The sequence below is a fragment of the Dermochelys coriacea genome, chromosome 28, assembly GCF_009764565.3.
Source record: "Dermochelys coriacea isolate rDerCor1 chromosome 28, rDerCor1.pri.v4, whole genome shotgun sequence".
NCBI classification, from domain to species: domain Eukaryota; kingdom Metazoa; phylum Chordata; order Testudines; family Dermochelyidae; genus Dermochelys; species Dermochelys coriacea.
In genome coordinates, this window is record NC_050095.1 from 3007991 (window position 1) to 3025171 (window position 17181).

At 46.8% G+C, this 17181-nt stretch overlaps 3 protein-coding genes and 1 pseudogene across 5 annotated transcripts in view; 3 read left to right on the top strand and 1 right to left on the bottom strand.

The window, feature by feature from the left end:
* LOC119849428 (zinc finger protein OZF-like) overlaps positions 1–17181 on the top strand; it is a 776365-nt gene that overhangs the window by 574443 nt on the left and 184741 nt on the right. The gene's annotated exons all lie outside the window — the stretch shown is intronic.
* The window catches only part of LOC119849371, a 1398949-nt pseudogene that overhangs the window by 543346 nt on the left and 838422 nt on the right, over positions 1–17181 (bottom strand).
* Positions 1–17181, top strand: part of LOC119849376 (zinc finger protein 420-like) — a 3142523-nt gene that overhangs the window by 338109 nt on the left and 2787233 nt on the right. The gene's annotated exons all lie outside the window — the stretch shown is intronic.
* LOC122455400 lies at positions 9100–15632 on the top strand. The gene is made up of 2 exons (XM_043503895.1): positions 9100–11116; positions 14965–15632. Exons 1-2 carry the CDS (start codon positions 10570–10572, stop codon positions 15039–15041), a joined length of 624 nt encoding a protein of 207 aa, XP_043359830.1. The 5' UTR covers positions 9100–10569; the 3' UTR covers positions 15042–15632.

Sequence of the window (17181 nt, forward strand, 5' to 3'; positions counted from 1 at the left end):
TCCCTGCCGCCCCCCCCCCCCCGCCCGGGGTCCGAGCCGGGCTGGGGAGCGTCCCCTTGGCACCAGACAATGACCCGATACATCGGCGGGGGGGGGGACACCGGCCGCCCCCGGCGTGCGGAGCCCTGTGTGCGAGTCGGGGTCGGGGTCGGGGGGGGGGCTTCAGTTCGCCCTGAGGCCGCCGGTGCTTTTCCTGTAGCTGTCCTAAAACTAGGCCAACGCCTGGGAGAGCTGATGGACCCCCCTGGAGGACCCCCGTGTGCCCCCAGGTGTACGTGCCCCCCCTGGTTGAGAAGCGCTGAGGTCGGGGAGCCCAGGCCCACCTGCCCTCCCCGGCTTCCAGCCCCTCGCCTCGGACAGCTCGGCTCAGCGCCCCGGGCCACCGCTTCCTACCGTGGCCCCATGGGCAGGAGCCGGAGGGAGGAAGTCTCCTCTCGGGGGTAAAAGCGGCAAGGGCGCTATGGAGGGTCGGTGCCGAAGGAGCAATGGCTGACCCTTCCTCTGGTCTCCTTCTCAGATTTTGCCCCGTTTTCTCTCTCGTTCTCCCAGGTTCATTTGACGATCTCGGATTTGGGAAGTTTGACCTGCAGCAGATTTTCTTTCTTTCTTTCTTTGGGAAATTGCCCCGAATCATTCCCCCAATGAGAAGGGGCTTAAAGGGGTGCAGCTTGCAGAGCCCTGAGAGCCAGCTGCCTGTGGGGTGGGATGCGGTGGCTATTCTCTGCCAGCAACAAGGCAAGGAAGGGGGAAACGGGAGGAAAAAGTCCCCACTGGAGACTGTCCAGCCCAAGGTTACACAGTCCTGGCTACTACTACCCCCAACGCAGCTCCCCCCAGCCACCTGCCATCCCCACTGGAGACTGTCCAGCCCAAGGTTACACAGTCCTGGCTACTACTACCCCCAACGCAGCTCCCCCCAGCCACCTGCCTACCCCTGCTGCTGCCTCCTCCCCACTGCCAGGGAGTTTTCCTGCTCCATACTCCCCTCCAGTACCTTCTTAAAGCACCTCCCCAAAGGGCTCCCTGTTGCCAATGTGAAGGGGGGGAGGGGAATTATTACTGTCTGTTTATGGAACTTCCTTCTTCCTTCTGCTCGTCTGTGTAACCTGAACCTGCCAAACATCTAGGGGACCAAAAATGCTCATTTTGAGGGTGCGCCTAAGAGCGACGCACCAGTCAGCCACCTGGATCCTTCCTGACTTTTCCTCAATCACCTCTCTTGCTACCGTTCGGCCTGGTTGCAGGTTATGTTGGACTCCTGGGTCCTGAACATAATAGCTCAGGGCTATGCTCTGCAATTTTTGGCTGCCCCTCCCTCTCACGTCCCTGTCCATTTTCAGGGACCCTTCTCACTAGCAACTCCTCATTCAGGAGGTTGAAAAGCCCCTGGACTTGGGGGCTGTGGAGGAAGTTCCTTGGGAAATATAAGGAAGAGGATTCTACTCCTGCTACTTCCTAATCCTGAAGGTCAAAGGGAGCCTAAGACCCATCCTAGACCTGACTCGCCTGAACAAGTCTTTCAAGAAGTTGAAGTTTCACATGGTCTCTCTAGCCTCCATCATCCCTTCCCTGGATCCAAGAGACTGGTATGCAACTCTCGACTTAAAGAATGCTTACTTTGATGTCTACATATTCCTTGGACACAGGTGTTTCCTGTGTTTCATGGTGGCCGGGTGCCACTTCCAGTTCACAACGCTGCCCTTTGTCCTGTCCTCAGCTCCCAGAGTGTTCACAAAATGCATGACACCAGTGGTAGCTCACCTGACAGTTTGAGGTGTCCAGATCTTCCTGTATCTCGAAGACTGGCTCATCAAGGGTAGGTCTCTGGGGCAGGTGCGAAGGAGCCTCAATCTGGTGTGCTCCACCTGCATTGACCTGGGTCTGCTAATAAACACAGAAAAGTTCACATTGACTCCAGTCCAATGCATAGAATTTATTGGAGCGGTTCTTGATGACTCACAAGCTAGGGCCTGCTTTCCAAATATGCATTTTTGGGCCATGTTGGATCTGATTTCCCACGTAAAGAGCCACCTGCTCACCACAGCCCACACATGCCTGCGACTGATGGACAACATGGCCGCGTGCATGTACATGGTCAGCCATGCTCGACTTCATCTGCGGCATCTGCAAGCATGGCTAGCCTCAGTCTATAACCCCAGCAGGCAAGCCCTGGATCGAGTGGTCACGGTGCCGAGCCACGACCTCTCATCCCTGGACTGGTGGGTAGATCTGAAGTCGGTACTGCAAGGAGTTTCCTTGATGATCCCATCCCCATCACTCACCCTGGTCTCGGACATGCAGGTCCTGATGGACAATACCACTGCAATGTATTGCACCAACAGGCTGGGCGGTGCCAGGTCTTCGGCCCTTTGTTGGGAGGTGCTCAACCTCTGGGAATTTTGTGTGCAGCATGGTAGCCACCTGCCTGCCTGAAACCAAGAACAACCTGGCAGATCACCTCAGCAGGGCCTTCTCGTCTCACCACAAATGGTCACTCTATCCGGAGGTGAACAACCTAATCCCCCACAGGTGGACCTGTTTGCATCCAGGAAGAACAGAAAGTGCCATGTGTTCTGTTCCCTGCAGGGAAGGGACAAAAGTTCCCTGTGAGTTGCCTTCTTGATTCAGTGGTTGGGAGCGCTGATGTATGCCTTCCCGCTGGTGCCTTAAATCCACAAGGTCCTGCTAAAGATGAGGCAAGACAAAGCAAATGTCATCCTCATACTCCCCACATGGCCTTGTCAGCACTGGCTTGGCATGCTGTTGAGTCTTTCAGTGGCCAACTCGCTGCAACTGCCTCTTTTGCCGGATCTCTAGTCCCAGAACCACACAAATCTGCTGCATCTGTACCTGGTGATGCTGCACCTGACAGCTTGGCTTCTGCGTGGCTAAGTAGGGATGAATGGCAGTGCTCCGAGGGTGTCCAGCAGGTCCTGCTGGGCAGCAGGAAACCCTCCACTTGGCTACATAGGTAGCCACAGTGAAAGAGGTTCATGTGTTGGGCCTCTGACACATTTGTGCTGAAGAGGCCCCGCTGCAGCACATCCTGGACCTTTGCTGCACCTTAAGATCCAGGGCCTGTCGCTATCTTTCTTCAGGGTACACCTGGTGGCCATTTCTTCGTTCCATCCTCCATTTCAAGGCAGGACCTGGGGATTACAGTGGCTGAGAAGCTGGATAAGAGTCAGAAGTGTGCCCTTGTTGCCAAGAAGGCTAATGGCATATTGGGCTGCATTAGTAGGAGTATTGCCAGCAGATCGAGGGAAGTAATTATTCCCCTCTGTTCGACACTGGTGAGGCCACATCTGGAGTATTGCGTCCAATTTTGGCCCCTCCCCCCCACTACAGAAGGGATGTCGACAAATTGGAGAGAGTCCAGCAGAGGGCAACGAGAAAGACTAGGGGGCTGGGGCACATGACTTACAAGGAGAGGCTGAGGGAACTGCGATTGTTTAGTCTGTAGAAGAGAAGAGTGAGGGGGGATTTGATAGCAGCCTTCAACTACCTGGAGGGGGGTTCCAAAGGGGATGGAGCTCAGCTGTTCTCAGTGATGGCAGATGACGGAACAAGGAGCAATGCTCTCTAGTTGCAGTGGGGGAGGTCTAGGTTGGATATTAGGAAACAGTATTTCACTACAAGGGTGGTGAAGCACTGGAATGGGTTACCTAGGGAGGTGGTGGAATCTCCATCCTTAAAGGTTTTTAAGGCCCGGCTTGACAAAGCCTTGGCTGGGATGACTTAGTTGGTGTTGGGCTAGATGACCTCCTGAAGTCTCTTCCAACCCTTTTAAAAAAAAAAAAAAAAAAAAAATAGTCTTCGCCCATTCCATGACAGCGCGCGGTTCTTGAAATGTCTGGAGCGCCTCTACCCTCATGTCTGAGACCTGGTCTCCCCTTGGGACCTGAATCTTGTGCTGTCAAGGCTTATGGATCCCCGTTTTGAACCCTTTGCTTCCTGCTTCTCTCCTTGAAGGTCTCCTTGGTCGCTATAACTTCGGCCCGTAAAGTGTCTGACATCAGGACACTCACACTGGAGCCGCCTTATATGGTCTTCTATAAGGACAAGGTCCAGCTGTGTCTGCACCAGTCTCTTCTACCCAAGCTCGTCTCCCAGTTTCATACCGGTCAAGACATATGCTTACTGGGTTTTTGTTCAAAGCCTCATGCGATGGATGAAGAATGCAGGCTGCATACCCTGGATGTCAGATGGACGCCGGCCTTCTACATAGATAGAACAAAGCTGTTCTGAGAGTCAATGCAGTTCATTGTTGTCGCAGACAGGATTGACGGTTGCCCAGTGTCTGCCCAGAGAATCTTGTCTTCGATCATGGCCTGCATCCACTACTCTTATGAACTGGCGAAAGTGCCCCTGACAACTATCATGATGGCTCATTCCACTAAGGCGCAGCAATCATCATCAGCCTTCCTGGTGTAGGTGCTGATCCAAGAAATGTGTCTGGCTGCAACCTGGTGAGATAATGCAATGTTTATTGGGGATAGTTTCCAAGCAAGCATATTCCAAAGCCCTTCACACCAGTCAGGCGTATCTCTATACGCCCATAGAGTCTGTTCCCCAGTGTTCCGTTCCCAGCTCTGACGCGGCAGAGCCTTGCCTGTGTCCCTGTTCCCGTTTTCTCCCCCCCCCCCTTAACAAACATAATTCCAATTTTCCTCCCCTCCCCATTTAACACCAGTTTATATAGTAATATTCTCAGCTATACCTTGAGAACCAATCATTTTACTGAAATTTAACTAACCAATCCTAACATATTGTAACATAATTCCCTAACCAATTATATCCCACTACCCTAATTAACTTACCCCTAGCAAAATTAATTGTACAGCAGACAGAAACCATTAGAGAACCAGACAGATTAACAATAGAAAAGTGGGGGCCATAAAGATAAAACAATAGAGAAATGAGGGTTTCACAACCACTGATAAGTGATTTCTTGCCAGATAGGATGCTACCAAACTAAGTTTTCTTTAACTATCTTAAGATCTGTTTCTTTAACTGGTGGTGATGGGCGCTATCAGGACAGGATCATCTTCCTATCAGCCCAATACCACCTTATTTCAGTGTGACTGGTTTGGGATGGTGACAATGTGACCGTTGGCTTCCCAGCTTATGGCTGCCCGCTGCAGCTTAGTGAAAGGCCTTAGCCTAAGAATAAGGCCTCAGACCATCCTAGTGAGAGAAGGCCCATACACAGACAGACTGTGATTTTGATTCTTTGTTTTTTATACCCCTGTAACTAGCTGAGTGATAAAAATACACATAAGTTCTTAAAGTACAGGCTTTACAGGCAGTCCTGAATATCTGTATTCTAATAGTGGGTTCTACCCCTTCCCCCCCATTCTGTGTCTGTCTTGTCTATTTAGATTGTAAATTCTTCAGGGCACAGGCCATCTACTATTCTGTGTTTGTACTCTGCCTAGCACAATGGGGACCCATTGTTAGTTGGTCTTTAGGTACTAAGGTAATGAATATGATTTATAATAATAACTCTCCTGGCACTGTGAGCCAAGGAAGCAGACCTTGGGATGTTGCTATTTAAAAATAAGCTGGTGTTAAAACCATGGAATATTCCTTGTGACAAGTATCCAACACTTTCGACTGACCTCCCTTGTTTTCTTTGCCTTGAGTAGGGTTTCCAGTTTCCAAACCTGATGTGAACTCGCAGCTGGAACGAGGGGAAGAGCCGTGGGTCCCAGACCTCCAGGGCTCTGAGAAAGAAGTGCTCCCAAGAGCTGCCTGCACAGGTGAGGAATTGGTTAAACCAACTCAAAAACTGTCAGTAAATACAAGAAGCATTTGAGATGCCCTACAAAGACCTTGTGAGCTTTCCAAGTTCAGGATTGTTCCCTGCAGATGTGGAATCATTAGGCAGATGTCACTCATGGCTTCCCACCTATTCTGACTGACAACTGGCAACAGGTCCCTCCCCGATCTCACTTTCCCCTGAGTGTTCTGGTGAGATGCGGACCAAAACTGATCCCTTCCTGTCTCCTCTGGGGAAGGGTTTGAGAAAAATCCTCTCCTGATAGGTTTGATCTCTCCTGCACATATTTTGGCTTGTTCATCCCTTCTACCATTCCTGTCTCTGAGATTTCCTTTCTTTCTGGAGCAGGTAGTGACCTATGTCTGGATTCTCTCTGTCTCCCATCAGGTGATGGGATGGTGAGTGAGAATGAGGAGGAGAAACTCCATCAGGAAGATCCTGAGCAAGTTGAACCACATGGGACGTTATCAGGAAGATCCAAAGGGAATGTTTCCGGGAGTTGTGAACACCCAGAAAAAGCAAAAGCCTGTGAGACTCAGCAGAGGCCAGAGGAAAACTTGAGTAGCCACTCAGACCTTATTACATGCGAGAGCATCAACTTGGAAGAGACAAGCTACATATGCCATGTGTGTGGGAAAATCTTCAATGGGAGCTCAGACCTTTTCACACATCAGAGAATCCATAGAGGAGAGAGACCCTACATGTGCTCTGAATGTGGGAAAAGTTTCAGTCGGAGCTCTGCCCTTATCACACACTGTAGAATCCACACAGGAGAAACGCCCTACATATGTGCCGAGTGTGGGAAACACTTCAGTTGGAGCTCAAACCTTATCAAACATCAGAGAATCCACACGGGTGAGAAACCTTATGGATGCTCTGAGTGTGGGAAATGCTTCACTGATAGTTCAACCCTCCTCTCGCATCAGCGAATCCACACAGGAGAGACACCCTACACGTGCTCCGAGTGTGGGAAAACCTTCAATCAGAGCTCAAACCTTAATAGACATCAGAAAATCCACACTGGTGAGACACCTTACACATGCTCTGAGTGCGGGAAAAGCTTCAGTTATAGCTCAAACCTTATCGTACATCAGAGAATCCATACAGGAGAGATGCCCTACACATGCTCTGAATGTGGGAAAAGCTTCAATCGGAGCTCAAATCTTATCACACATTGTAGAATCCACACAGGAGAGACGCCCTACACATGCTCTGAGTGTGGGAAAAGCTTTAATCAGCACTCACACCTTATCAGACATCGTAGAATCCACACAGGAGAGACACCCTACATGTGTTCTGAGTGCGGGAAATGCTTCAGTCGGAGCTCACACCTTATCACACATCGGAGAATCCATACAGGAGAGATGCCCTACACATGCTCTGAATGTGGGAAAAGCTTCAATCACAGCTCAAACCTTATTAGACATCAGAAAATCCATGTGAGAGACAACTGTAACAAATGCCTGGATTAGAGCTGGCCAAAGATTTGATTTTTTTTTTTTTAATCACGTTTGCTAATTTCCACAGAGTGATCTTTGCACCATCTTCACCGTGGTCTCTCAGCTCCTCCACAGGAGTTGCCTGCTTCTGCCTTTTGCAGCTCACCCTTCTTTGTGATCTTTTCTATCAACTCCTTTCCTTTTGAGTCATAGGAGTGTGTCTCCAGCCAGGAATGTTCATCAGCTCCAGGTGGGAGAGAGAGAGTTTTTTGAGCCCAAAAACTACACTGAGGCAAAAAACTATCTGTGCCATACATCCAGTAGGACTGTACATGGCGTTGGCTGCTCAAGTTAGTGATCTTGGTATAAAAAGACAATTGTTGTAGAGCAGGTGCAGTGGTTGGCATTACCTTTCCCCTTGACCTGACCTTGACTCCCACCACTTTTCCTAGTTTAAACAAACCATGAGCATCACGGTTATACTGTTCCCCTATTTCAAAGCAAGTGTTAGTTATCAAGTTCTCCCTTTTGGGAACAAATTCTTTCATTCACAGTTGCTCTGATGTTGCTTCAGGTTGTGCTGGGGAGCAGATATTTTTACCACCATTTTCCTCACTTAAAACATATTGAACTATAACAAAGAGCAGGAACAGGGCAGGGATAGAGAGGGTGAAATGACGTTTTTCCCTAACAACAGAAGAAGATACAGTAAGTCAGAGGGATTCCCTTATTCCCCATCACCATCCCAATCCCCCTGTTGTTCAATTGGTTAGGTCAATATTTTTTCTAAAGGGCTGGGAAGAGGATACCCTAGTAAATGACTTGGAACTAAGCAAAATACTCATGCATTTGGCTCCCAAAGCAGTTGTGGCCCAGGCTCTGCTGGAGGTTGCTCCTGAAGATATCTCCTTTCTAATCAGGTGCATGTTGCCTATTATTTGGGAAATGCAATCCCTATTTAGGTAGAGATGGGGGGAAAATGGAAGTGATATTTCTGTTCAGCTCACCCTTGGGAGATGCTACAAATGTGTAGAAAATGAAATCCGTGTTGAATGTGATAGAGCTGCAAAAAGATACCTATTTTTAATGACTTTTGGCGTCTTACAGGGATTCTAAGACGCACCTGAATTTAGTCCCTAATTTAAACGTGTGCCACCAGATTAAAGAAATAAAAGGGCATATTTGGGGAATTTATACCTCACTATCGCAACTAGTATGTTGTGTGGTTGGTGAAGAATTCTACACCAGAGAAGTGTAAAATTACTCCAAGTCAGGTCAAAGATTTGGCAAGAACTCGGGTAGAAATTGCAGGTACACGTGGTTGATTTTCACCCCAGAGATGGACGCTATTGTGACCTATGGCCCAGGTAAAGTATTTTTAGAATGTTGCTCCCTAGTTAAGTGGCATTGATCACACTCCTAAAGGATGCCATGATTAAATTGGAAACAACTGTGTTTACCATTTGGATCCAAAGGTTCGTGAAGCACATAGAGAAACAGCTGATTCCTTCAGAGTCATTCCATGCCTATGGGTCCCAATCTGGCTGCCTTGTTGGACAAGAAGCACTTCCACGCTGGGCAAATGATGGTAGCCAATGGGGGAATGTATCAGATTCCAAGTTCAGACTGCAGGATACATGAATGCTGAGTCCTGACTCTGGGGTTTGGTCTCTTAGTTTTGCTCTTAATCTTGTGCATTTGTATAACTTCTCCACCTCCTGCTACTCTGAAAGATTAGAAAGTGTGAAAATGGAAAAAGTGTGAAGGTGGGTTTTCTCATGATGCAACCTTCCCACATAGTGTGAGACCCTTTCCACCCACACTTCTGTGAGTTCATGTCTCCCGGGTCTTCTCCCAGAAGTGGAAGGCTCCTAGGTTATTGCAGAATGTGACTTCACACAAAGCTCACTGGGTGGAAATGGGAATTAAGAGAAAACTGCCCTATAGGTTTATATTTTGTAATCTTTGAATAAATTATCAGTGACAAACATGAACTTAATTAGTGTAATGTAAGAGGCTGATTATGTGATGACTTTAAGTGTTACAATATAATTCAGCTTTTCTTCTAGTTCTCTCCCTGCCCCCTCCTATTATATAGAAAATGGTGGCTAATTCTGGAATTAAAGCCTCACTCCAAAGGAATTAGAGTGGGGGAATATGTGAGTGAAATAGTATTTGAGACTAGTGACCCAGTATAGACTGTAATTATTTCTATTTAAAAGGGAATTTATTTTGATAAATTTTAAAATAAATCTTCCATTAAAAGAGGAAAATTACTCGAGACAAGATGTGTAACCTTTTATCCAGTTAGAGGGTAACAGCCACAGAGTTCCCCAGGTCTCTTGTTTGTAAAGCAAAGATGTCACATCAGGCAGGAGATGTCAAAATCTAAAATGGTGATGGTAGCTTTCCTGGTTTTTTTTTGTTTGGTTTTTAATTTAATTTTTTTGTTTTCGCAACCAGGCCCCTTTTCCTTTGGAGCACAACGTTTTAACTCTCAGGCCTGGCTCTGAAAACCTCCTCAGAACTGGCCTTGTGTTTCTTTCATGTTTAATATCTTTGGGGTTCACACATCCACACTACATGCGTTTCACAGCAACAGATACTATAAGAAACCAGCTGGGTTAAGTGGGCCTTTTCCAAACTGACATAGGCCCAAAGTCTGCCTCAATTCAGCTGGATTGGGACATGTCTGTATCAAAGGAGTGGTTCACACCTGATTTGCCCAGGGACCTCGGGGGAGGTGTGGTAAAATAGGGTAAGTAGGAGTCAACAACACTAAAGGTAAGGGTGAAAGACCCTCACCTTGTAGGTCAACAAACCTGGTCTGTTCATTCCCTCTGATGCATCTGGCACTGGTCACTCTCAAGCAGCACACTGGGCTCCATGGACCATTGGTCTGGCCCAGTATGACCAGTCTTGTGTTCTTATGTAAGTCCTTTATGGCCTTGTCTACACTGGCAAGTTTCTGCATAGGAAAGGAGCTTTCTGCAGTGTAACCTTGGAGTTCTACAAACTGCCAAGCCACTTAGTGCTCAGAAACTGCGCAGTTGCAGCACTGTAAAAAAACTACACCCTGATGAGCGGCGTAGAACTGTCTGCATCAGGGCTACAGCGCCGCGGTGCCAGTGTAGACACCCTGGTCGATGACAGCGCTGTGATTGGCCTCTGGGAGGTGTCCCACAATCCCTGTTCTCGCCTCTCTGGTCGTCGGTTTGAACACTACTGCCCTGCCCTCAATGACCAATTGTGAACCCCACCCCTTAAATTCCTTGGGAATTTTGAAAGTCCCCTTCGTGTTTGCTCAGTGACTCATGCAGTGGTCTCAGTGCATCTTTCCAGGTGACCATGCCTGCTCTGAGCACCAGACGATCCTCCACTTGGAGCAATGCCGAGCTGTTGAACCTCATCATCGTTTGGGGAGTGGAGGCTGTCCAGTCCCAGCTGTGCTGCAGCCGTAGGAATTATGATAACAGACAGATTTCACAATGCATGAGAGAAAGGGGCCATGACTGGGACACACTGCATTGCAGGGTAAAAGTGAAGGAGCTGTGGAACGCCTATCACAGAGCACAGGAGACAACCACTTCCCCTGGTGCTGCGCACAAAAGCTCCCGGTTCTACAACGAGCTGGATGCGATACTCAGTGGTGACCCCCCCTCCATTGCGAAGGCCACTGTTGATACTTCGGTGGCTTGCATGCCAATCGAGAATGGACCGAGCCAGGAAAAGAAAATCTTGGATGAGGATGTGGAGGGGGATGGGGACCCTGAGGCAGAGGATGACTCAGAGGTCAGAGATGCATGCAGTCAGGAGTTCTTCTCTACCCTGGAGAAGGCTAGCAAGTCACAGCTTTCAGAGCTTGGCAAAGCACAAACAGGAGAGGAGGCCTCTGGTAAGTGGCTTTGATTTTGGGAATCACTGAAGCGAGTTGTTGGGGGCAGGAGGGTTGCAGAAAGCAGGCTTGAGTCTGTATGATGTGCTTACCACCACATGCCTAGTCTGAGTGGTGGAATAGGATGTTGATAGACTCCCTCACTTCACAGGAAGCTGCCCCAGATATCTACATGAAACTCTAAGAGATGGGGGAAAGCTGATTGCTGCAGAGGAGCACTCGGATCGGACAGAGGCTTCTCTTAGAGAAGAGTCAAGTGATAGAGATTTTCTAGGTTTTAGTCAGGAGGAGAGGATGGAAGAGGATAAAGTATGGGCCAGATCAGACTAGAAACATTCTTATAGAAAAGAATCTGACACATCAATAAAGGGCAGACAAATTAACAGTGACAAGTTTTTAAAGTGTTTGTACACAAATGCTAGAAGTCTAAATAATAAGATGGGTGAACTAGAGTGCCTCGTGTTAAAGGAGGATATTGATACAATAGGCATCACAGAAACCTGGTGGAGTGAGGACAATCAATGGGACACAATCATTCCAGGGTACAAAATATATCGGAAGGACAGAACAGGTCATGGGAGGCAGAGGGAGTGGCACTATATGTGAAAGAAAATGTAGAATCAAATGAAGTAAAAATCTTAAATGAATCCACATGTTCTATGGAATCTCTATGGATAGTAATTCCATGCTCTAATAAGAATATAACAGTATCTATTATCAGCTACCTGACTATGAAATGCTAAGGGTGTTTAGAGAGGCTACCAAAATAAAGAACTCAATAATAGTGGGGGATTTCAGTTATCCCCATATTGACTGGGTACATGTCACCTCAGGACAAAATGCAGAGACAAAATTTCTTGATATTTTAAATGACTGCTTCTTGGAGCAGCTGGTACAGGAACCCACAAGGGGAGAGGCAATTCTCAATTTTGTCCTGAGTGGAGCACAGGATCTGGTCCAAGAGGTAACTATAACAGGACCGCTTGGAAATAGTGACCATAATATAACAACATTTAACATTCCTGTGGTGGGAAGAACACCTCAGCAGCCCAACACTGTGGCATTTAATTTCAGAAAGGGGAACTATGCAACAATGAGGAGGTTAGTTAAGCAGAAATTAAAAGGCACAATGACTAGAGTGAAATTCCTGCAAGCTGCATGGACACTTTTCAAAGACACCATAATAGAGGCCCAACTTAAATGTATATCCCAAATTAAAAAAACACAGTAAAAGAATTTAAAAAGAGCCACCTTGGCTTAACAACCATGTAAAAGAAGCAGTGAGAGATAAAAAGGCATTTTAAAAAGTGGAAATCAAATCCTAGTGATGTAAATTGAAAGGAGCATAAACACTGCCAAATTATGTATAAAAATGTAATAAGAAAAGCCAAAAAGATGATGATAAAATGTTTTTTTTTTAAGTCCATCAGAAGCAGGAAGCCTGCTAAACAACCAGTGGGTCCTGTGGACGATCAAGGTACAAAAGGAGCACTTAAAGACGATAAAGTCATTGTGGAGAAACTAAATGAATTCTTTGCTTCTGTCTTCATAGCTGAGGATCTTAGGGAGATTCCCAAACCTGAACCATCCTTTGTAGGTGACAAATCTGAGGCATTGTCACAGATTGAAGTGTTGTTAGGGGAGGTTTTGGAATTAATTGATAAACTTAACAGTAACAAGTCACCGGGACCAGATGGCATTCACCCAAGAGTTCTGAAATAACTCAAATGTGAAATTGCGAAACTATTAACAATTGTAACTTGTCTTTTAAATCAGCTTCTGTACCCAATTACTGGAAGATAGCTAATGTAATGTCAATATTTAAAAAGGGTTCTAGAGGTGATCCCGGAAATTACAGACCGGTAAGTCTAACATCAGTATCGGGAAAATTAGTTGAAACAATGGTAAAGAATAAAATTGTCAGACACATAGAAGAACATAAATTGTTGGGCAAAAGTCAACATGGTTTCTGTAAAGGGAGATCATGTCTTACTAATCTATTAGAGTTCTTTGAAGGGAGCAACAAACATGTGGACAAGGGGGATCCAGTGGACATAGTGTATTTAGATTTCCAGAAAGCCTTTGAGAAGGTTCGTCACCAAAGGCTCTTATGTAAATTAAGTTGTCATGGGATAAGAGGGAAGATCCTTTCATGGATTGAGAACTGGTTAAAAGACAGGGAACAAAGGGTAGGACTAAATGGTAAATTTTCAGACTGGAGAGGGTAACTAGTGGTGTTCCCCAAGGGTCAGTCCTAGGACCAATCCTATTCAACTTATTCATAAATGATCTGGAGAAAGGGGTAAACAGTGAGGTGGCAAAGTTTGTAGATGATACTAAACTGCTCAAGACAGTTAAGACCAAAGCAGCCTGCGAAGAACTTCAAAAAGATCTCACAAAACTAAGTGACTGGGCAACAAAATGGCAAATGAAATTTAATGTGGATAAATGAAAAGTAATGCACTTTGGAAAAAAAATACCCCCAATTATACATACAGTATGATGGGGACTAATTTAGCTACAACTAGTCAGGAAAGAGATCTTGGAGTCATCGTGGATAGTTCTCTGAAGATGTCCATGCAGTGCACAGCGGCAGTCAAAAAAGTGAGCAGGATGTTAGGAATCATTAAAAAGGGGATCGAGAATAAGGAGGAGAATATCTTATTGCCCTTATATAAATCCATGGTATGCCCACATCTTGAATACTGTGTCCAGATGTGGTCTCCTCATCTCAAAAAAGATGTACTGGCATTAGAAAAGGTTCAGAGAAGGGCAACTAAAATGATTAGTGGTTTGGAACAGGTCCCCTATGAGGAGAGATTAAAGAGGGTAGGAATTTTCAGCTTGGAAAAGAGGAGACTAAGCGGGGATATGATAGAGGTATATAAAATCATGAGTGGTGTGGAGAAAGTGAATAAGGAAAAGTTATTTACTTGTTCCCATAATATAAGAACTGGGGGCCACCAAATGAAATTAATGGGCAGCAGGTTTAAAACAAATAAAAGGAAGTTCTTCTTCACACAGCGCATAGTCAATCTGTGGAATTCCTTGCCTGAGGAGGTCATGAAGGCTAGGACTATAACAGGGTTTAAAAGAGAACTGGATAAATTCATGGAGATTTAGTCTATTCATGGCTATTAGCCATGATGGGTAAGGAATGGTGTCCCTAGCCTCTGTTTGTCAGAGGGTGGAGATGGATGGCAGGAGAGAGATCACTAGACCATTACCTGTTAGGTTCACTCTCCCTGGGACACCTGGCATTGGCCACTGTCAGACAGGATATTGTGCTGGATGGACCTTTGGTCTGACCCAGTATGGCCATTCTTATGTTCTTATGTACTGGGCAATCTGCTGCTGCAGGTTCTTTGGCAGAGCTGCCTTGTTTCTTGCCCCATTAAGGGTAACTTTCCTGCGCCACTCTGCCGTCACCGGGGGAGGGGCGGAGACCATTGCTGCACACAGGCGAGCTGCATAAGGCCCAGGGCAGACCTCACAGTCTTGGAAAAGACCCTCCCTTGCTTCCCTGCTCACCCTCAGCAGCAAGATCTCTTCCATTATGAAGACAGCCTGTGGAAAACATGAGCACACAAATGATTATAAGGCCCCTTCTACAGTGCGGTCTCTCCCCAAGAGCCACGTTTCCAGTGTACAATATGGTCCTGGAACAGTGATTTCCCCTGCCCCTGCTGTTACCATTTTGGGGGTCTTGTGGTTCATGTGTGCTTGGCTGAGGACAGCCAGTTAGTGATAGGTATATATGCATAGTGGCTGTGTTTTAAATCATTGCATCAGTGGTCTGTGTTGCAAACAATAGTGCTTCTGTAAAATGTTGCATTTTGGCTTCACAGATATGACCTTAGGAGCCCAGCCTCCCTCTTTGTTAGCAGCAGCTGAACAGCTATGCAGAATTAGAAAGCGGCCATGAAGAACTTGAGAGCTTTCTGTTTGATCTCACGATGCACTCCAAGAAAAACAAGAATTGAAGGAGTGGCAGGACAGCGAGAAGGAGGACTGAAAGGAGAACGTGGTGCATCAGAACGAAGCCACAGAGTGGTTCTTAAACGTTATGGAGTGCCAAGTGGACATGCTCCAGGCGCTACTTGCACTGCAAACCAAGTAGCTCTGTGTACGCCCACCCTCCCCTGCAGCCACTGTTGCAAAACTCTTTCCCATGCACCCCCTCACACTGTCAACACACTCTTATCAACCTCCTGGCTCCAGTCTGTACCTGCTGTATTCCACTCCTGCCCCATCACAGTCCAGCCCTGCAGACTCCCAGTATCCACTACACTCAACACCACGGTACTTTTGAAGTACAGTACCCACAACAATGTACTCCAGTGAGTAAGATTGCATACGATACTTGGACATACACAAATCTTTAACTGTCTTAGGACCTCACTTCCTCATGGGACCCATCCTTACCTTGTCCCCCACAACGTTGATGTGTTTTTTGTTTGTTTGTCTCTCTCCTCCAGTGGTTGCTTATAATAAAAGAATAGTTTTGGTTTGAAAGCAATCTTCATTCCATTAATTGAAAGCAAACAGCCCTGCAAAGCAACAGGCAATTTTCTTAAACCTTCATAGTGCATAGTCTGCACCAATCACAATCACCTCCTAGCATTACAAGCACTGCACTCCTGTGCATAGCAACAAATATTAGTGGCTTTCAGCTTCAAAGTGCTGCCTCAAGGCATCCCTGACCCTTATAGAGTCCCACACTGCTCCCCTCTAATAGTGCTGATCTCTGGCTGTTCATATTCAGCCTCCAGACACTGAGCTTCAGTAGTCCAGCCCTGAGTGAAGCTTTCACACTTCCCTTCACAAATATTATGGAGAGTACAGTATGCGGCTATAAGCATAAGAATATTGCCATTGGCCAGGTCCAGCCTTCCATATAGGCAGCACTAGTGGGCCTTTGAGTGTGCTTTTGCCCGTTTAACAGTCATTCTGCACTTGCTCAGCATGCTGTTGAACTGCTTCTTGCTGCTGTCAAGGTGCCCCATGTATGGCTTCATAAGTCACAGCATTAAAGGATAGACAGGGTCTCCCAGGATCATAGTGGGCATTTCAACTTTCCCCTACAGTGATCTTCTGGTCCAGGAAGAAAGTCCCCACTTGCAGCTTCCTGAACAGGCTAGTGTTCTGAAAGGTGCGTGCATCATGTCCCTTTCTGGACCAGCCTGCATTAATGTCTGTGAAATGCCCACAGTGATCCACAAGTGCCTGGAGAACCATAGATAAATACCCCTTGTGATTAATATACTTCGTAGTTAGGTGGTCTGTTGCCAGAATTGGAATGTGTGCCATTTATCACCCTCCACAGTTAGGGAACCCCATTTGTGCAAAGACATCCACAATGTCATGCACGTTGCCCAGAATCACAGTCTTTCGGAGCAGGATGCAATTAATGCCCAGCACACTTCTGTCAACATGCATTCAGCGGTTGACTTTCCCACTCCGAACTGGTTAACAGCTGACTGGTAGCAGTCTGGAGTAGCCAGCTTCCACTGTGCAATTGCCACACACTTCCCCAACGACAGGGCAGCTCTCATTCTTGTGTTCTTGTGCTGCAGGGCTGTGGTGAGCTTATCACAGTCCCATGAATGTGGCTTTCCTCATCTGAAAGCTCTGCAGCCACTGCTCATCATCTCAGATGTGCATGATGATGTGATCCCACCACTTAGTGCTTGTTTCCTGAGCTCTAAAGTGGCGTTCCACTGTGGTCAGCACCTCCATGAATGCCATAAGCAATCTCGTGTCATAGCTACTATGCATGGTGAGATCAATGTTGAACTCCTCTTGCCTTTGTAGTTTAGAGTGGCCACTGCCACTCGTGTAAGTAAGAGTGAGCAGCATATTGGTCAATAGTGCAGGATCCATTCCTGCAGCCTGAAGAGAAAGAATGCGCAGTACACCAACCATTGAAAGATGGCACCAAATGTGGATGAAAGCACAGGGATTTCTGGGAGGCGAAGCAATGCATCATAGGGCATTGGGATAGGGTCCAGGATGCCCTGCGACCCCCTCCACCTTCCCAAAACTCTTAGTGGCAGAAGACGAAG

What these genes read in the sequence shown, in the direction of transcription:
- LOC122455400 (XM_043503895.1), top strand. Translation starts at nt 10,570, where the DNA reads ATGCCTGCTCTGAGCACCAGACGATCCTCCACTTGGAGCAATGCCGAG. An exon ending in AACAGGAGAGGAGGCCTCTG is followed by an intron (nt 11,117 to 14,964) that starts GTAAGTGGCTTT and finishes TTGGCTTCACAG; the next exon opens with ATATGACCTTAGGAGCCCAG.